Here is a 16,830-nt window from a genome sequence, read left to right as displayed (position 1 = left end):
TTACTTCTTCTTTTAAGTTTATATAAACGGATTATTTCATCATATATCAATCTATAAGAACCTTCTTGTGAAATTGATTAATTAAATAAATAATGTTATGTTTTATATTTGGAATCTAAACCTGTTCTGTCATCAAATCATCCACTACTTGCTATTTTTACTAACAATGGGCTAGATTAATCTCAGTCATACTGACTATAATACACCACTGTCTATGTCCGAAATATTTTATTATGACAAGCAAATAAATTATCTGATCCTAAATAGCTCCCATGACGTCATTTTGAACACTGAAACAATTTTAATGGAAGTTATGAATACAAAGTAATGGAGGTTACAGAATTTAGGGAAATTCTCATTTTCTCTCATCAACAGTCAAAGGTCGAACCAACCTGAAGATCAAAGAGAAGTACTTGTCACCGACAGGAAGCACCACCAAGGGTCTGACCGTGAGCCGGTCCAACTCCAGCCTCAGCCTCTACAGCAGTGCCTCTGCCCCCACCAGCCCCATGATGCGCAAGGCAAGCGTCCAGCCCGATCGATGCGGTTCCGTACTCGATGACAACAAAAAACAAAACAAACAAAAAAACATTGCAGCTTCTACCGGCTCTGTTTCTAGATCAGGGCTGGACAATAAATGTGTAACAACATATTAATAGAGAGACTCTGGATCAATATCAATAGATAACACATCTGGCAGAATATTCAATATTCAATACATGGAATATTCACTGAACTCCAATCCAGAACCGCACAGCATTCTGGGAGATGTGGTCAGTGAAAAGGCTTTAGCTGCTCAATGTCAATGTAGAAAAGTTGCCTGCATCTCAAAATAATTTTTTTTTTTTTTTGTGTGTGTGTGTTTTCCTGTAAAACAGTTTAAAAAAAACTTTCCCTGACTACTACAATTACTGCCACAGCTCTGCTAACATGTCTATCATTTCTGGCCTTCAGGCATTGCTCCGCCGGAGTTTCTCAGGTGACCGGTGTATCCGTCCTCGGAGCTCTATAGCAGCTCTGGGGTCTGAGCTGCAGTTTGTCGCAGCGGGGGAAGACAACTCCCCGTCACCCTCAGGTTAGGAAATTTTTTGTGTGTCTCTCGTGGAGTTTCTCCATTCTCTTTTGGAACATTACAGGGTGAGGTAACTCTCTCCACCTTTCGTTTTCAGATGAAGCTGAGAGATTACCCACATGACAACCTCTCGTTCCTACCGCAGCACTCCACCAAAGCAAAGCCATCGGAGCATCGAATCGCCGTCTTAAGCAAAAAAAAAAAAAAAATTCCATCTTGAAAAGGTGATCCTGAAAAGTGATGATGGACATTGACTGCGACTGTACGGGATCTGCATGAAGGCGGTGCAGATAACGGGGGGAGGGAGTCCATCCAGGCACAAGCGAAAACCTTTTTTTTTTCCACTTTGCCATTTTATACATTAACCCGATTCCGTAGACAGTAGAAAGTTCTGCATGAGCAATAACTGCATGGTAGCCAGAGCCTTCCTCTTTCCAGAGCTGCTTTTGTTCAGTTTCACTCTTTCGTGCTTGTGACTGTAAGCTTCAGCAGACAGAACCTGATCATCGCAGCGATTTGCCAAATAGATAAAGTGAGTAAAACTATGGAGGTCAATGTGGGACCTCCTGTTTTGCTGTCTGATCCTCTTGAGTGTTCACAAAAATAATTATTAAACGTAAACATACCATGCTGCAATGCTGTGAAAAATGAACTGGCCCTCACAGACTTCAAATTTTTATTGTCACGTTAGAATATTTCAGAGCATTAAACTCATCGCAGATCATCAGATTTACTAAATCAGAGCAATCAGACAAAATACAGTTAAAATGGGGGTTTCTTTTATTAGGGGAAAAAGCTACTGAAAGCAACTTGGTCCTGTATGAAAAAAAAGTAATTATACACTAATTACTATCTGTGCCGCCCTGTGAAACAACAACAACCGCCCCAAGTATGCAAGAACCAGTGATGAGTCTTTTTCATACTAATGTGAATGAATTTTTGCCCACTATTTTGGATAATGGCTGTCACTGTGATTCCAATGTATGGAAGTCTTTAGCTGCCAGAACTCTGAGAAATACGCAGGGGCAGTATCTCGTTAAAACGTTCTCATTATGACAAAAATAAACTTGTTAAAACAAGAAAGCTTCTTGTTGTGAGAAGATGTAAAATTATGTTCATTATTTCATGTTACAATTAGTTCCCCTCTACATCTCTGTCTTCTAAGTGTGTTTTCTTTATGCGTCACTGAAATATCCTGTGATGTGTTGCTGTTCCACCGTTACGGCCTTTCTTGTTTAAATGAAAACCTGTTTTGGCTTTATTGCAATATACCTGTAGATAAAATCAGAATCTCACTATAACAAGACATAATATATATATCTTACGATATAGTCATCATAATAAGAAACTTTGTCATTTAAAAAAATATTGTGTCTCGTCATAACCAGAGGGTTTATCACTTTAACAAGAAATAAAACTTGATTTAACGAATCTTATATCTCAAATTTTATATCTTGTTACAAGAACTTTTCTCACTATATTGACTTTTATATTTTATAGTGAGAAAGTTTCACGTTTAAACAATATACTGCTGCTGTACTTATTTCCAGTTAAATGTTTCCCTTCCAAACTTTAGAAATGACTGTGTGATTGGTTTTATGTAAGTGAGCTACTGATTCTGACAGCAATGACTAGTGAAAATGATTCAATAAGATGGGGTTGGTTACTTTTTCACATGCGGCCAATTACATTTGGGTAGCTTTTTGTACATGAAATTGTCCTTTGGAAGCAGAACTTTGTGTTTATTCAATCTATATGCGTCTGATATCTGAATTTGCTTGATGTGAAACATTTAAGAGTGACATAAAAGCAAAAAAAAAAGAATCAGTATGGGGAAAACACTTATTCACAGCACTCAATGTGACATCATCAGGCTGACCTTAAGTTTTGTAATAATTTTCATAATATAAGGACAATGCTTGTTGTCAGGGCCACGTTGTGATTTTGTCTTCTACTCTTTTACATGTCTTCCAACGGTTTTACATTTTGTGTTTTATACACTGGAGATAGCGTGACGAGCAGTGCACTGACATAGAGCGGGCCACCGTTGATCCGCAGAGATTACGTTCTCAGGACTGGTTCTGCCTGTGGACGGAGGTGTTTCTTTTTAACATTACTGTGAACATTTAAAGCTACTGCTTTCTTAATAACGCTGAATGCTTTTCTAGAAAAGTTTCTGTTTTAGCACATTGTTCGTATGAATATGCACTTTTCTGTGTCTTGTCTGCTGTGTATATATAGATATATATACATGTTATATATGTTGTTGTTTTTTTTGTCTTTTGCGAAGCAAATTTGGCATTTGGTATTAAGATGAAGAAATGAAGATGTTTTACAGCTACAGTATGTTTGACGAGAAGTGGACAGAAACGGGCTGTAGACCATTTCCTTTTGTAAAATTACAGGTTTTTTGAAGCAAAAATAATAGTTTAAATATTTAATTTGACTTGTCTAACCTAACGTCCATTTAGAAATACTCACCCCAGCGCTCTGTTAATCGTGTCCAGGAAACATGTAACAGGCTCTCTTCAAGATCACTAATTTTCCCGGGGGAAGACAGGTGTGTGTTGTATAGAAATGGTGAATTACAACGATGTGCTGTGCCTGTTTTATACTCTGACCTTCCATTGGAGGCCAATTACTACTTCAATATGTTATCAACGACGGATCTGCTTTATTTGTAAGGGTTGCTTTCTACTTAATCTACCTGAGATCTGCAACAGTTGCTCCTTTTACTTCTAGTCTATGCAGTTGTCCATAAAAAAGAAAAAAGAAAATCTTTTTAAGGTTTAAACGTTTTTACATGACGATCATGTCTGGACTTCAGAATGCCCTGTTCGGTACAAAAACAAAAAGCCGGCTTCCTGTCCTGTTGCTATGCACCCAAATCTTCCTGTACTGTAACTGTTTCCACCTCCAGCACCCAGTCGGGCTACACATTTAGGGACTGTTATGTAGATGATACTCACTAGTCATTTTACACCCACTTGTACAGAGACGTGTTTTTGTAATAAAATCAAAAGTTTTTGTGACAGCTTTCAATATCATGTCGTGTTATTTTTGTGAGACACTTCCTAATCGAGAATAAACCAAACGACGACAGCAACATAATTTCCACTCAGTCAGGATAGATTTTGAGCATCTTTGAATTCATCCCAAGGGAAATTGCCATAACCCATATTCAAGTGACCTCAGAGGGGTGTTGTTGATGTTGATGGTGTAGACAGGAAGGATCCAGTAGCAGTCAATCCTGCAACAAATCTGTAAAGGCTTCTGACTGAAGAATGTCTCTTGACTGACATGACATACTAATGACTCAATTTCCAGGCAGCAGAATGGAAATGTAAAGCCTGTGTCAATTCACTCCTCGTCTTCCCAATGAGGTCAAGATCTGAACTTTGATTAAGCCATTCCAGAACTCTCCATTTATTAACTATCAGTATGTCCTCGGTGGATTTACTGGAATCCCACAACCATGACTGTAATGCTCTCTTCTTTTCGGTTAGTATGAGCTTCCTGTGAAGCTAAGACATGTCCAAACGTGACCAAACTTGGTTTATTTGTTGATGCAGCTGTAATCAAACAAATCTTGACATGTAGCTTCAGCTCATTTGACTTTAACAAAAAAAAAAAAAAGGCACCCGCTAGAAAAGAAACATTGACTTCTGGAAATAAAAAGAATAGCAGTTCTGCTGAGACGGGATGAGGTGTGATTCCAGATTTAGAAATAACAGATAGGTGACAATTTGCCCCTCTTTCCATCGCCTCGCTGCATTCTCAATCTACTACTGAAAACTGCAATTAAATATGCGTAAAATAAACAACTAAAGTGCTCCCAACAACTTAAAAGTACAGAAATTAAACTATGTTTTTACCGTTACTGGTAGTACTTAAATATGGAGCTGAAAATGTAGCTAAATATGTTGGTGGATGCAACCTGAGTCCATTTCTACAGGTCACTCTTGCAGAGGTTTGAAAGTTATGGGATTATTTCATCCCGTTGAAAGTGTAAATGTTGATATTCTCACGTTATAACCAAGATTTGTTCTTCGAGAGACCAGTCATGCAGTTATTTCAAGAAAAAAACACCTTTTTTTTTAAAGAGACTCCGCAGCTTTAGGCCTCTACCAGCAATTACAACTTAAAGCTTAACACCAAAATATCCTACTTATTTCTTATTAAACACTTAGATACCTTAATATCCTCTCCACCACCATTGTACAGCAAAACAGAAAGATTGAGTCCTCCGACCCCAATGGTCTCTTTAAGTAGAGAAGGAGGCTGAAGGTCAAATGGATCACGTATCTTTTTCAGTGTTGAAAATCCCGATGGGAGGAATTTAATCTGTGAATTCCCAGCTCAAGCTGCCCTCCTGCTGGTGTGTTAACCTTGGAGATGTACCCATAAAGAACAAACAGTGCCAAAAAAAAAAACACCTACTTATTTGTTTAAGCAGTTTGGAGAAAGAAGGCAGAGCATTGTAGTTCTGTATAAATATTCACTTTGACTCTCAGCCCACATTGAAATGCCTATACAGGTGCTGAGAGTCACACAAAACCTACTGGCCTGTCTTTTTTTTTTTTTTTTTTTTTTTAACCCAGATGCTGAACTGAAAGAAACAACTGATCAAACTTTATTGAAATTGATAAGATGGTAAAACAGATGCTGTCTTAACATTTTTTATGTAAACTAGAGAACAAGTTTATTCACAGACGATAACATTAGCCTGGCACTCTGCTAAGTTATCGGCGCAAGCTAATGAAATACTAGATATGATGAACATATTATGACTACAGAACTGGTCTTAAAGTCAAAATAGACTGATAAGCTAAGTTTTTAGACATTCTTTTTTTTTAATCTTACTGTTATTTATTTTAGCTATGATAATCTATCCTGATATCACTTGTTTTGTAATAGAGGTTATTGGTAGCTTTAGCCTAATGTTAGCAACATTAACTCATTTGTGTCAAAGTAACCCAACATCCTATTTTGTTGGGTAAGATTAAATCAGACCTTGGTCAGGATAAATAACTTGACCCAATTTAGGTTGTTTTTAACCCCTATAGTTTTTGAAGTGTAATTAAAAAGTGTTTCTGGCATTAAGTATAATTTCCTTCAGCAGTCATGGGTCAACTAAGAATTCAGTGGTTTTTCCATCAGGAAGGGGACACGGAGTACCAGCCAGCACAAAGGTGGGAGCGAGGGCACTGATCACATGAAATCCAGTGAAATTATGACCCACCAGGGGTCAATCATTTGAGGTGGAATGTGTGTTGAACAAATGCCAGAGTGACCCTGCCATGACACCCACTCAGAGGGCACGGAAAGCCGTCCAGAGTCGACTTCTGCTTGGCTGCCCATTCACACACCCCAAAGCTGAAGTAAGATCAAATCCATTCAGGAATCTAACAAGCCATTTATTTTTTCCTTTTGTTGACTTCGCTGATAATTCAGTGTCTAAACTCACTATTCTGCACACATCCTGTTTCCCATTTATTCCTCCCTCCGTTGGAAACAAACTTCATGAACCTCCAGCTCTGCCTTCAGTGGTCACATGACGGAGATTTAGACTAGCACAGTTCAACACCTACAACTCTGTGTGCATTCTTCACAGACGGCAACATCACAAGGACAGAGCCGTGTTACACATCGCAGCGGTGCAGGAGTTGTGTAACCTCACTAAGGCCGACAGTAGATCTACACTCACTCAGCCAGGTAGGTGCTGTCTATTTTGATTAATAATATTTTTATTGCATTCCCTGATAGTTAGTGGTGAGCTAATTTAAAATGCAGATTGTTCTTTGAGATTTTTTTTTTTCTTAACGCAACCTATGTGCAAATTTTTAGAACCACAGCGAATGTTAATTTATTTATAAATCACATTTAAAATCATGCAAGTTCGACTGACGTGCTGTACAATCAAATTAAGCTGAAGTAAAGGAAGCAGAATAGAGAACCACGCATTGCTAAAACAACAAAACAACACAATAAATACATTTATAACATGTGAAATAGAAACTATTTGAAAGAGAAAAATAGATCAAAACTCTGTTTGGAAAAACTAGTTGTGCTGGGGTTTCATCCAGCTGACTGCCAGTTCAAGACTTTTTATTCTGTTGAATATATAAGTTCAGAGGCATTTTCATCTACATTGGTGAAGGTAAATTCCAACAAAATAACACAAAAATACAATATTTTTTATTTTTTACTTGCATAGTAAATTTTGACTTAAAATTCATCTTCAATAGCCAATTATTTGTCTATAACATGGCTTAAAAACTTGCCAATGTGCACAGATTTGCACCACATATTCCACCTTATCAAAACAGATCTCTGCCTCATCTAGATGTGCATTCTTGGAATAACTTATTGTTTTCGACAGTGTGAGTTGATACAGGAAACTTTGGCTTGATTGTACAAGAGTATCCTAACATTTTACAGTATTTTTCTGCAGTGTTTTCAGTCTAAAACCATCAAACTGTGTTTAAAATGGTACTACCAAGAAAATGTGACACACGTTTGACTTTATTGTGGCAGAAAAGAGGTGCGGAGGACCGGGTGTTGTGGGGGAGGCATTCTTAGGAACATTTCTGTTTAAGGTGAATTTCTCAGGAAATCCAAACTAGATTTTCATGTTTGGTCATTTTAGTGGAGTAACTCCGCCAACTTTAATCGTTATTGTGAGACTCAGGTGCAGATACGCAGCCTATTTGGCTCGAAGGAACAGCTGATACACAGACGTCATGAAGTTTTTTGTTTGTTTGTTTTCTTTTGTTTTTGAGAAAAGGACCAAGAAGTACTAGAAATTTTGAAGTTTGGCTCTTCTGCTTCGCTAGGACTCTGTTTTTTTAAAAGCGGGCATAGTCAGACGAGTAAACCATGGAATAGTAGGAAGGGAGGAGCTTCTTACGTCACCGCCTTTCCTCCTATCACAGAGCTCCATGAAACACACGGTTGTCTGCTTTTGAAACCGCTCTCTAACGGAGAGGGGATGACGCAAGTGTCATGGCGGTAGAGCACATGCGCGCGCGGTTAGCCACTCCTCCCCGGCAATCAAGTGCAGCAGAGACACGGAAGCGGAGTGTTACGCTTTTCTGAGTCCGAGTGTGTGTTGGGGTGAGAAGGAGAGCGGGAGGGGGTCGCGCACAGACATGCGGGTAACAAATGTAAAGAAAAAACAGTGATACTTAGTGGAGTGAAGATTTTTGGGAGGAGGGAGTTCTGATAGGAGCTGTTACTCATGTTCTGAACGAGGTAAGGGAATGGGTTTCGCTACCTGTTAATTACATTTACCTGGCGGAACAAAGAGCTGGAGGTTATTGGATTGTCGGAGTGTTTTAACTAAAACGCGACGCCTCTGACTCCATCTGGCCCATTCACTGTCCGAAGGGATGAGAATGTGTAAAGATAGTAATTTTAGAATAAATATTTCAATCCAAAAGTCCAGGAAGTAAAGCCTGCTTCCAGTCATAGAGCATTGTGTAATATCATTATCTTGACTAATCTAAGCTTTCTGAGTTTAGCGTAACTGTTTTCTTTTACCGTACAGTAAACCTCTTTCACTAACACATTGCTTTTATAAACCACACAGCTAAAAGTTTTCAGTCATTTAATGATTTTTTTCTGAAAAATTTGCTGTCTTTGTGTTTATTATTGACACAAGAAAGTAACATACCTTGAATGACATGCCACTGCCCTCTATTGTGTGTGTTTGTGTCCCCAATGCTTGGTGCTTTTTGTGGGAGCAGACAGTGTGTTAGTGTGTGAAAGGTCACACATCCATAGTTAGAAAGCACATGGTATAATGATGGAAGAAGAGGTAGGGAAAGACATTCAGAAGGTCAATTACGCAGATTCTGGAGAGCATGCACTTTCATGCTAACATTTCAATACTTTTGGACTGAGTCGGGAATAGAGGAAGGAAACTGGTTTCAAATTTCAATCTAAAACTTATTTTAAAATCCTGTTAAATTGTTTTTACAAATACTATTCTGTTTTTTTTTTTTTTTTGGCTACTACTGCGTTGTAGTAATATGTATCAAACCACAAGGTGGCAGTAATTGACCAAGTAGTTTGACAGCTGCCAAAATGCCTTTTAATAAAATGAAGAATGTTACAACACGTAACCCCAGTTACGTTTTGCAGTTTTAATTACAATCGATTCTAACTTAGCCCTGTCCCTCTTTTTCTACTGTACTTTTTCCTTCCACTCAACTTTCTGCTAATATTTTTAGTTGAAGCATTCTCCGCACAACCTTTGGCAAAACACAACCAACCAGATCCCGCAATAAAACAAGGTGGTAGTAGAATCGCGCTCCAAAAACAGTGGCGCTTGTCAAGGTGGATTAGGTTACGAAGAGACTAAAAAAACCATTCAGTTCTAAAACCAGTCAAATTACCACTTTTCATGGCAATTTTTTTTTTTTACCATCCCAGTGAGTTCAAGTGTACACACATCCAAATCACCAAAAGATTGACTTCAACAGAAGAAGAGTAAAGGGTTGGAACGGCTTAGTCAGAGTTCAGGGCTAAATCTGGATTTGGAGAACATTAGCAAGGTAGGTGGAGTAAATATTACTGTTGAGGTGTGGCATCCTGATGGATTACTGCAAAACACGACTGAATGCAAGGTTGCTTTGACAATTTATTAGTTTAAGGTTAGGCACACTTGTCCAAACATCTTTTTTTTTTTCCTCTGCCATTATTAATTGAATTGCTCAAGACAAATGTTACATTAAAGTGGAAAAAGTTTGTGAATTATTATATATATCATAGTTATTTGATTGATGGCACTATGTGGCTGAAAATTCAGAGTAAAATGAACATAAGCATGTTTTCCATACATTTTTCTTCAATGACTTGCATACATGTTACTCAGGAGGTGCATAAAGAAATTGATTCTTGATGTTAGAAAATCAGCTCAGGAGATACTTTCATTCAAGTGACCCAGTTTTGGGCTTTTTATTTGCCTTCTTATTTATCACCCTGTTAATAATTGATTGCTGGAACTCAATAGCTCATACGCATACAAAATATGCAAGTTAATGTGTAAAACATTTGTTTGTATGTGATAAATTCTCACTGTAAATTGAGAGGCTACCGTTTCAAAAATGCAGAATTTGAAATTTTAAAAAGTCCCATTTTTAAACGGAATTCCTTCAACTTTCATAAACAAAATCTTCTTCTGTTGTTTTCTTTCAGGTTGCGCTCATCTTTATTGCTCAGCCCAGCCTTCGTCATGTCGCTGCTGACCCACGTGCTGGCGTGCCTTTTCGGCATGGGCTCCTGGGTGGCCATCAACGGGATGTGGGTGGAGCTTCCCCTGGTTGTCCAAGAGAAGGCCCCCGAGGGCTGGCTGCTGCCCTCCTACCTCACCGTCCTCATCCAGATGGCAAACGTAGGTCCTCTCTTCATCACTCTGATGCACCGCTTCCGGCCAGGCGCGCTGGACGAGCGGCCCGTCATCTACTCCATCGTGGGTTTGGGGATTGTGGCCACCTTCCTGCTCGCGTTCTTCTGGAGGCACACGGTGATGATAGCTGGCTCCCTGCGCAGCGTACCCCTGCTGGTTTTGAGCTTCCTGCTGTCTGTGGTGGACTGCACGTCGTCCGTCACCTTCCTGCCTTTCATGATGCGTCTGCGTCCGGAGTATCTCACTACGTACTTTGCGGGCGAGGGCCTCAGCGGCCTGGTGCCCGCCATGGTGGCGTTGATTCAGGGTGTGGGGGTAGCCCACTGCGAAAACACCACTTCAACTGCAAACTCGTCGGCTCCCAACTCCAGCTGGGTGAGCGGCGGCGGGCTGCAATCCGTCTACCAGCCTGCTAAATTCTCCGTCGAGGTTTTCTTCGTTTTTCTCAGCGCTATGATGGTTGTGTGCCTGGTAGCCTTCATCCTGCTCAACCTTCACCCGGCCGTGGCTCGCGAGAGGAAGAGCGACCGATACTTTAGTCCAGATCTGGAAACGGAGAAGAGGGATCCAGGCTTCTCTCTGCATGCCCAAGCACCAGAGCAGAAGCCAATGATCAGCCCTAGAGAAGCCGCCGGGAAAGAATCAAGGGGTTCGTTTGGAAAGGGGACATACAGCAACTTGGAAGTGGTGTTCATCTTTGTTGTCCTCGCATGGGTCAACGCTCTGACCAATGCGGTTTTGCCCTCCGTGCAGACGTACTCCTGTCTGCCCTATGGGAACAAAGCCTACCATCTGGCTGCCACCATGGGCGCTGTTGCTAACCCTGTAGCCTGCTTCATTGCCATGTTTGCACCAGTGAGGTGAGACAAGATATTCTCTGACAAGATATTTCCATATTCCTATTGTATGTGTTATGTTGTTTACTTTTTCAATTTAATTTCACTGTGAACTTTTTCCAGGTCTCTTATCTTTATGGGGTTTCTGACAGTTTTCGGGACTGGTTTTGGAGCCTACATTATGGCCATGGCAGCTATGAGTCCCTGTCCTCTACTGGTCCACTACGCCTCTGGAACCGTTGTCATTGTAAGACATGTTTTTAAGTCTCGTATCTTTTTTTTGTATTTGGTGAGTACAAATGCATACCACATTTTTCAGGGAGGAGGAGAGAGCAGTTAAAATGTTTGAAAACCATGAATCCTGTGCTATTCTATGAATATACACCGATGTGTTCTGTTCCTCAACAAGGTGCATTGAAATCCATTATTGTAAAATTTCAAACGGAAAAAGTTTGTTGACTAGATATACAAGGCATTGCATTCTCTATGACTGCAGTGCCTTGTATTGCAGCCACAGGGACTTGAATCTACAAGTTACTTGTAGACTCAAGTAAGTTGAGTCTTTGTTATCAGTGCCACTGATTTAACTTTTAAATCAGACATTCATCTGGAACATTAGGGAGTTATGAAAAAATATTCAAACAGAAAAGAAATGTCTGCATTAAGCATGGAAGAGGACGAGGGCTACTGAAGACAAACAAGAAATTCTGACTTTAATCCCAGAATTCTCATCTTTTTTTTTTTTTTTAGAAAAAAAAGGCAGATTGTTTTTCTTCAGTTATCCTAATCCTCTCCTGTCCTTCTAAGAATTTCGTTTTTTCACAATTTTGACTAATTTTACACAAGCAATTTTTTTTTTAAAGTATGATTTCTGCTATTTCTAAAGAATTTAAAATGTATGTCAGCTCATCTATCCAAAATACTGCAAAGATCAGACTCATAGTAATTTCTCAGTGTTCCTTTACTGTTACTCTTTTCCTAAGGTTGAACTCGACACTTTATCTTAGATTCAAATAAATCCGATCTCTTGTTTTGTTTCATTTACTTTATGTTACAAAGTCACAGGATTTTGTGACATGAAAAAAATCAAAAAGTAAAAGGAAGAGTTGACTCCAGGCTGCCTTGTATAGAAAAAGGGAAATGATAATGAATTCATGTGACCAAGATATTAAACCACAATTTGCACGTTTTCGTAATTCTACACTACAGAGAGCTGATGTAATTTCAGATTTGTTATCGACTTCCTCTCTGCCACAGGTGCTGGCCTGGATCCTGTTCGTCCTCTGTCTCTCTTACGTGAAGGTCATCATTGGGGTCATACTCAGAGACGAGGGGCACAGTGCCCTCGTGTGGTGCGGTGCCGTAGTGCAGCTGGGCTCCATGCTCGGCGCCGTGTCCATGTTTCCGCAGGTCAGCATCTACGGACTTTTCACTTCCGGCGATCCCTGCAACACTAAGTGTCCGTTGTAGACGATAAACACGTTTGCGTTAAACACTGATGTACCACCTTTGGGGTAGATTGCACTTAATTTCGTAGCACTGAGCTCAGTTCACTCATGAGTTTTGACATATTCCAACTAGCTTTGGGAGAGCTGAGAGGTTGCAGGTGACCTTTCCCACTCCTCTATTTATGTCTGTTGATTTATTTCTATTTATTGAAGTATGGAGTGAGCGTTACAAACTGCTCAAGTCACAGTCACATGGTCAGTGCTCAACAGACCAAAGAAGACTAAATCGCAGAGTATTTTTTAAACATGTTTGCAATTCCTCATCAATAGAAAGATTGCTTTACTTGAACTTTTAGTGTGATGTGAAAGTGTTGTCACTGCTTCTGTAAGAACATACGAAACTTTTAGCTTTAAAATGTGCCTTAATGCTAGGTGATGAAAGAATCCAAAGTCTGGTTACCGTATTTTCCGCACTATAAGGCGCACCACATTATAAGGCGTACCTTCAATGAATGGCCTATTTTAAAACTTTTTCATATATGAGGTGCACCGCATTATAAGGCGCATAGAATAGACGCTACAGTAGAGGCTGGGGTTACGTTATGCATCCATTAGATGGAACTGCGCTAAAGGGAATGTCAACAAAACAGTCAGATAGGTCAGTCAAACTTTATTAATAGATTACAAACCAGTGTTCTGAAAACTCTGTTCATTCCCAAAATGAATAAACAGCTGTTTTATTATTTTCCCCAAGGTAAAGTAAGTGACGTGGTATTTTCATGACACAGTTTATCTTTTAACAACAGCAAGTTATAACATATAGTGGAGGGGAACTTTTCCTCGATTCAATAAACACGTAAAAATCAGTCTGATACTGTTACGGTAAATCAAACGTTAGTGCAATCACAATATATATCCACTTCCGCACCATTGATTCGTTCATGTTAAATTCTCTCGCTGCTGCTCTGTTCCCGTGTTCTACTGCGTGACTGATCGCCTTGAGCTTAAACTCTGCGTCGTCAGCTTGTCTCTTAATAGGAGCCATTTTAGGGTCTTTACACAAAACCCAGCGTGCACCGCGCGCTTCTTCTTCTATGGGGGAAAATGAAGTCGGCGGCTGCTTACCGTAGTTGCGAGACCTGTTGTGGCTCAATATTGGTCCATATATAAGGCGCACCGTGATTATAAGGCGCAATGTCGGCTTTTGAGAGAATTGAAGGTTTTTAGGTGTGCCTTATAGTGCAGAAAATACGGTATTTTGTGCAAAAAGTACAAAGTTGTTTGACTAAACTGATTTTATGTTACTGGGATGTAGATGCTGCTTTACTTTAAAAAATAAAATCTGTTGACATATTACCAAAGAATAAGTCCTCTTTCTTTCCTCTCATTATAAGTCATGATCTTCATGGAAAGTGGTTTATCTTAAAAGCTCAAAAGTCACAGTTTGTCGCTGCCTTTATGAATCTGTATTCACATTCTGTCCTCACTTCCCGATCAGAACCAACTTTATTTTCCAACCTTCCTTGACTTTGGTTTTCAAAGTCAAGGAATTCCTTTGACTTTCTTTGACTTTGGTTTTCAAGCATTTATTAGGTATTGACATTAAATATAAACTTTAGATAAACTTAAATAAGAATAAAGGAACAGTACATGAAGTTGAGCAGTGGAGCTCCTCCAAAGTTACCTCTGACCTCTTGGCTGCTTCTCCAGTGAATGATTTCCTTGCCCAACCTGTTCACTTAGGATATGGCCATATCTAAACAGATATGTTTTCTGTTTAGATTTCTTTCCAGTTTCAAATAATGGATCAGCTGTGCTCTGCGATTAGTACAAAAGTTATATTCCACTTTTCGATGGGCTTTAATATAGAATCTCAGTCTTAACACGTAATTAATATTTTTAACAAAACAAAGTTCAAGGATAAGAACACTTTTGCAAGGCACTGTAAAATACTATTTCCTTGTTAGGTGTTTAGAAGCAACAATTAACCCAGATTTCAAAGTCCTATTTTTGACATGACAGAGTTAAAAATTGATGTTATACTTCTTCCAATTTCTCAAGAAATCGAACACAATCAAGTAAAAGACAGTAAAACAGTTTTCTAAAAACATTTTAAATGTCTAGTGACATGTTTTCAGTACCGAAACAAAAGAAAACCTTAGTATTTTGTCTACCTGGAAGTGTTTTAAACAACTGACATTTAGCATAAAACAGCCTGTTTATTAGTTTCCCTTATATGATGTGGCCACAAGGGGGCGCAAGAGCCAAGTTAAGTTTTGTCTTCCTTTTTTTTTTTCAAAGACTGTTGGTGTCATTCTCATTCGTCAACATCTTTAATAATAACGAAAGATTTCCATGTTTTTCTTGCAGTCAGCTTAAACTCACCGCGGTTTGCTGCCAACTGCAGTAAACTGACGAAGTCGTGAGCAAAACCCTCCCTTCTAGAGTTTATGGTTTTTAAATACATTTTTGATTATACTCGGTTCCTGGAGTGTTCAAACTAGAATGCTGGTGGAATATGCCAACATTTTCCAACAGCAGTCAGATGGCGTTCAAAAAAAGCCATCTGCTTTGAGTTGCTTTTGAACCATGACTGGAACATTCATCAACATGTTTGTGTAAATTATTACTCAAACACGTTGTTTGTTGAAATGTCAAGAGCCATTTCAACGACGGCACTTGACAAAATGTGATGTCTGTTCCTGGTTTTCACAACTGTTGAATGTATGATATGTTTTTACTTTTTTAAGATGCGAAAACATCTTTCATTTATGAAATTTAGCTGTCATAGAGCTAAAATTGTTTCAGCTTTTTGAAATACGTAGACATTCACGGTGTTAGAATGAAAAAATCAGGAAAGGTTTAGATTGCATGGAGACTTGGGAAAGGCAACGTGGATGCCTCATTTAACTTTTTTTTTTAGAGCTGCACATCTCTAAATATACCAGCAGGGGTCACTGTGTGATTTATGTTACTGTTATATTCGTCACCAAGTTCTGAGGCCAACTCAGCAATCATGTCTTATTATTGAAGGCTGATGTGTAGCCGCAATGATTTGACTTTAGGTGTAATAATAGCTAAAAAAAATGTCCCACTTTTTTTTCCTTCAAGATAATATAGAGATAATATATCTTGACTCATGACCCCTGATCATAAGTGTCACTCACAAATCAGGTTTAGGTAATGAGTCTAAATTTACAATGTGCCCTTTTATCCCGCTTTTATTTGGGGGTTTTCCAAAGATTTGTAGAAACAGCTCAGCTTTATTTTTAGCCACGGTGTGACGTGTTCCTCTGAGGTGTTAGCCTCGGTCACCAGAGCAGTGTGTGCATCATATCCTCTACGCACTAAATCAGAACGTGTCTTACCCCCGTTTACGTGTCTGCGTCTCTTAGCAGCCCACGAAGGTAAACGGGAATGAGAATCTCGTGGCCAGTCAGCAACTGATTCACATCCCAGTAGCTCCACAGACAACATCTGGGGTCATCATCTCCTGGTGTCTCATTCTTGACCTATTCTTTTTATCACCACCTGTGGTTTTCGAGGCTTATGGTGTGCCGAGTGAAAAAGTAGCACGTCAGTTTGAAAGGCCTGAAAATCGAGACAGGGTTTTAAAAAAAAAAAAAGAACTCTCAAAGTCTTTTTAATGAGATTTAGAAAGATGGAGTCTGCTTATTTTGAAACCCTCATCGATTTGGGTCACTTCTGCGAGACGGAGGGAGAAAAATAGCCGTGCGGTTTCTCCTTATCTTTTTGGCTTGGCCTCTCCTGCAGCTAGTATGACATCTCCTTTTCCGCCGAGCTCCTTGTCTTCCTCTATTCAAGCATATGGCAGACTTTGCGACCGTAATTTGAATTCAAAACACATGGGGGGGAAATCCTAGCCCGTGCTGCTCTTTAATGGGCCGTCATGGGATTGGAGAATGCGGGGAATGATTGAATTTTGCGAGAAGGCCAAGAACGATCAAGTCTCGCCTGCTGTTATGCAATCGACCATTCCCTTCTTCCAACGCGACGTCTGGTAAAACCTCGTGGAGTAAGAGGAGGAGGAGGAGGAGGAGT

At 39.5% G+C, this 16,830-nt stretch overlaps 2 protein-coding genes across 6 annotated transcripts in view; both read left to right on the top strand.

The window, feature by feature from the left end:
* The window catches only part of macf1b (microtubule actin crosslinking factor 1b), a 34,590-nt gene extending 30,471 nt beyond the window's left edge, over nucleotides 1-4,119 (top strand). For both annotated transcript variants that reach the window (XM_032555527.1, XM_032555520.1), the window contains exons 38-40: nucleotides 376-521; nucleotides 955-1,075; nucleotides 1,170-4,119. In XM_032555527.1, coding sequence (XP_032411418.1) covers nucleotides 376-521; nucleotides 955-1,075; nucleotides 1,170-1,195 — 293 coding nt within the window. In that variant the 3' untranslated portion in view covers nucleotides 1,196-4,119. The remainder of the gene's footprint in view (nucleotides 1-375; nucleotides 522-954; nucleotides 1,076-1,169) is intronic.
* Nucleotides 4,120-6,676: 2,557 nt separating this feature from the next.
* Nucleotides 6,677-13,342, top strand: LOC116714793 (riboflavin transporter 2-like). 4 transcript variants are annotated; one of them, XM_032555562.1, is made up of 5 exons: nucleotides 8,119-8,326; nucleotides 9,509-9,630; nucleotides 10,274-11,344; nucleotides 11,444-11,567; nucleotides 12,578-12,790. In XM_032555562.1, exons 3-5 carry the CDS (start codon nucleotides 10,311-10,313, stop codon nucleotides 12,788-12,790), a joined length of 1,371 nt encoding a protein of 456 aa, XP_032411453.1. In that variant the 5' UTR covers nucleotides 8,119-8,326; nucleotides 9,509-9,630; nucleotides 10,274-10,310. The 4 variants fall into 4 exon arrangements, with proteins under 4 accessions (XP_032411459.1, XP_032411437.1, XP_032411453.1 ...); XM_032555568.1 differs by lacking the exons at nucleotides 8,119-8,326; nucleotides 9,509-9,630 and adding an exon at nucleotides 6,677-6,787; XM_032555546.1 differs by lacking the exon at nucleotides 9,509-9,630 and having other exon boundaries at nucleotides 8,117-8,238; nucleotides 12,578-13,342.
* Nucleotides 13,343-16,830: the final 3,488 nt, after the last annotated feature.

This window comes from Xiphophorus hellerii, chromosome 3 (genome assembly GCF_003331165.1).
Source record: "Xiphophorus hellerii strain 12219 chromosome 3, Xiphophorus_hellerii-4.1, whole genome shotgun sequence".
NCBI lineage: Eukaryota > Metazoa > Chordata > Actinopteri > Cyprinodontiformes > Poeciliidae > Xiphophorus > Xiphophorus hellerii.
Note: the sequence above shows the minus strand (reverse complement) of the source record. Positions and strands in the feature narration are given on the sequence as shown.

Excerpts from the sequence above, each read along its gene's own strand:
- LOC116714793 (XM_032555546.1), top strand. Across the intron at positions 11,345-11,443 it reads GCCATGTTTGCACCAGTGAG|GTCTCTTATCTTTATGGGGT; the intron begins GTGAGACAAGAT and ends AACTTTTTCCAG. Across the intron at positions 11,568-12,577 it reads CCTCTGGAACCGTTGTCATT|GTGCTGGCCTGGATCCTGTT; the intron begins GTAAGACATGTT and ends TCTCTGCCACAG.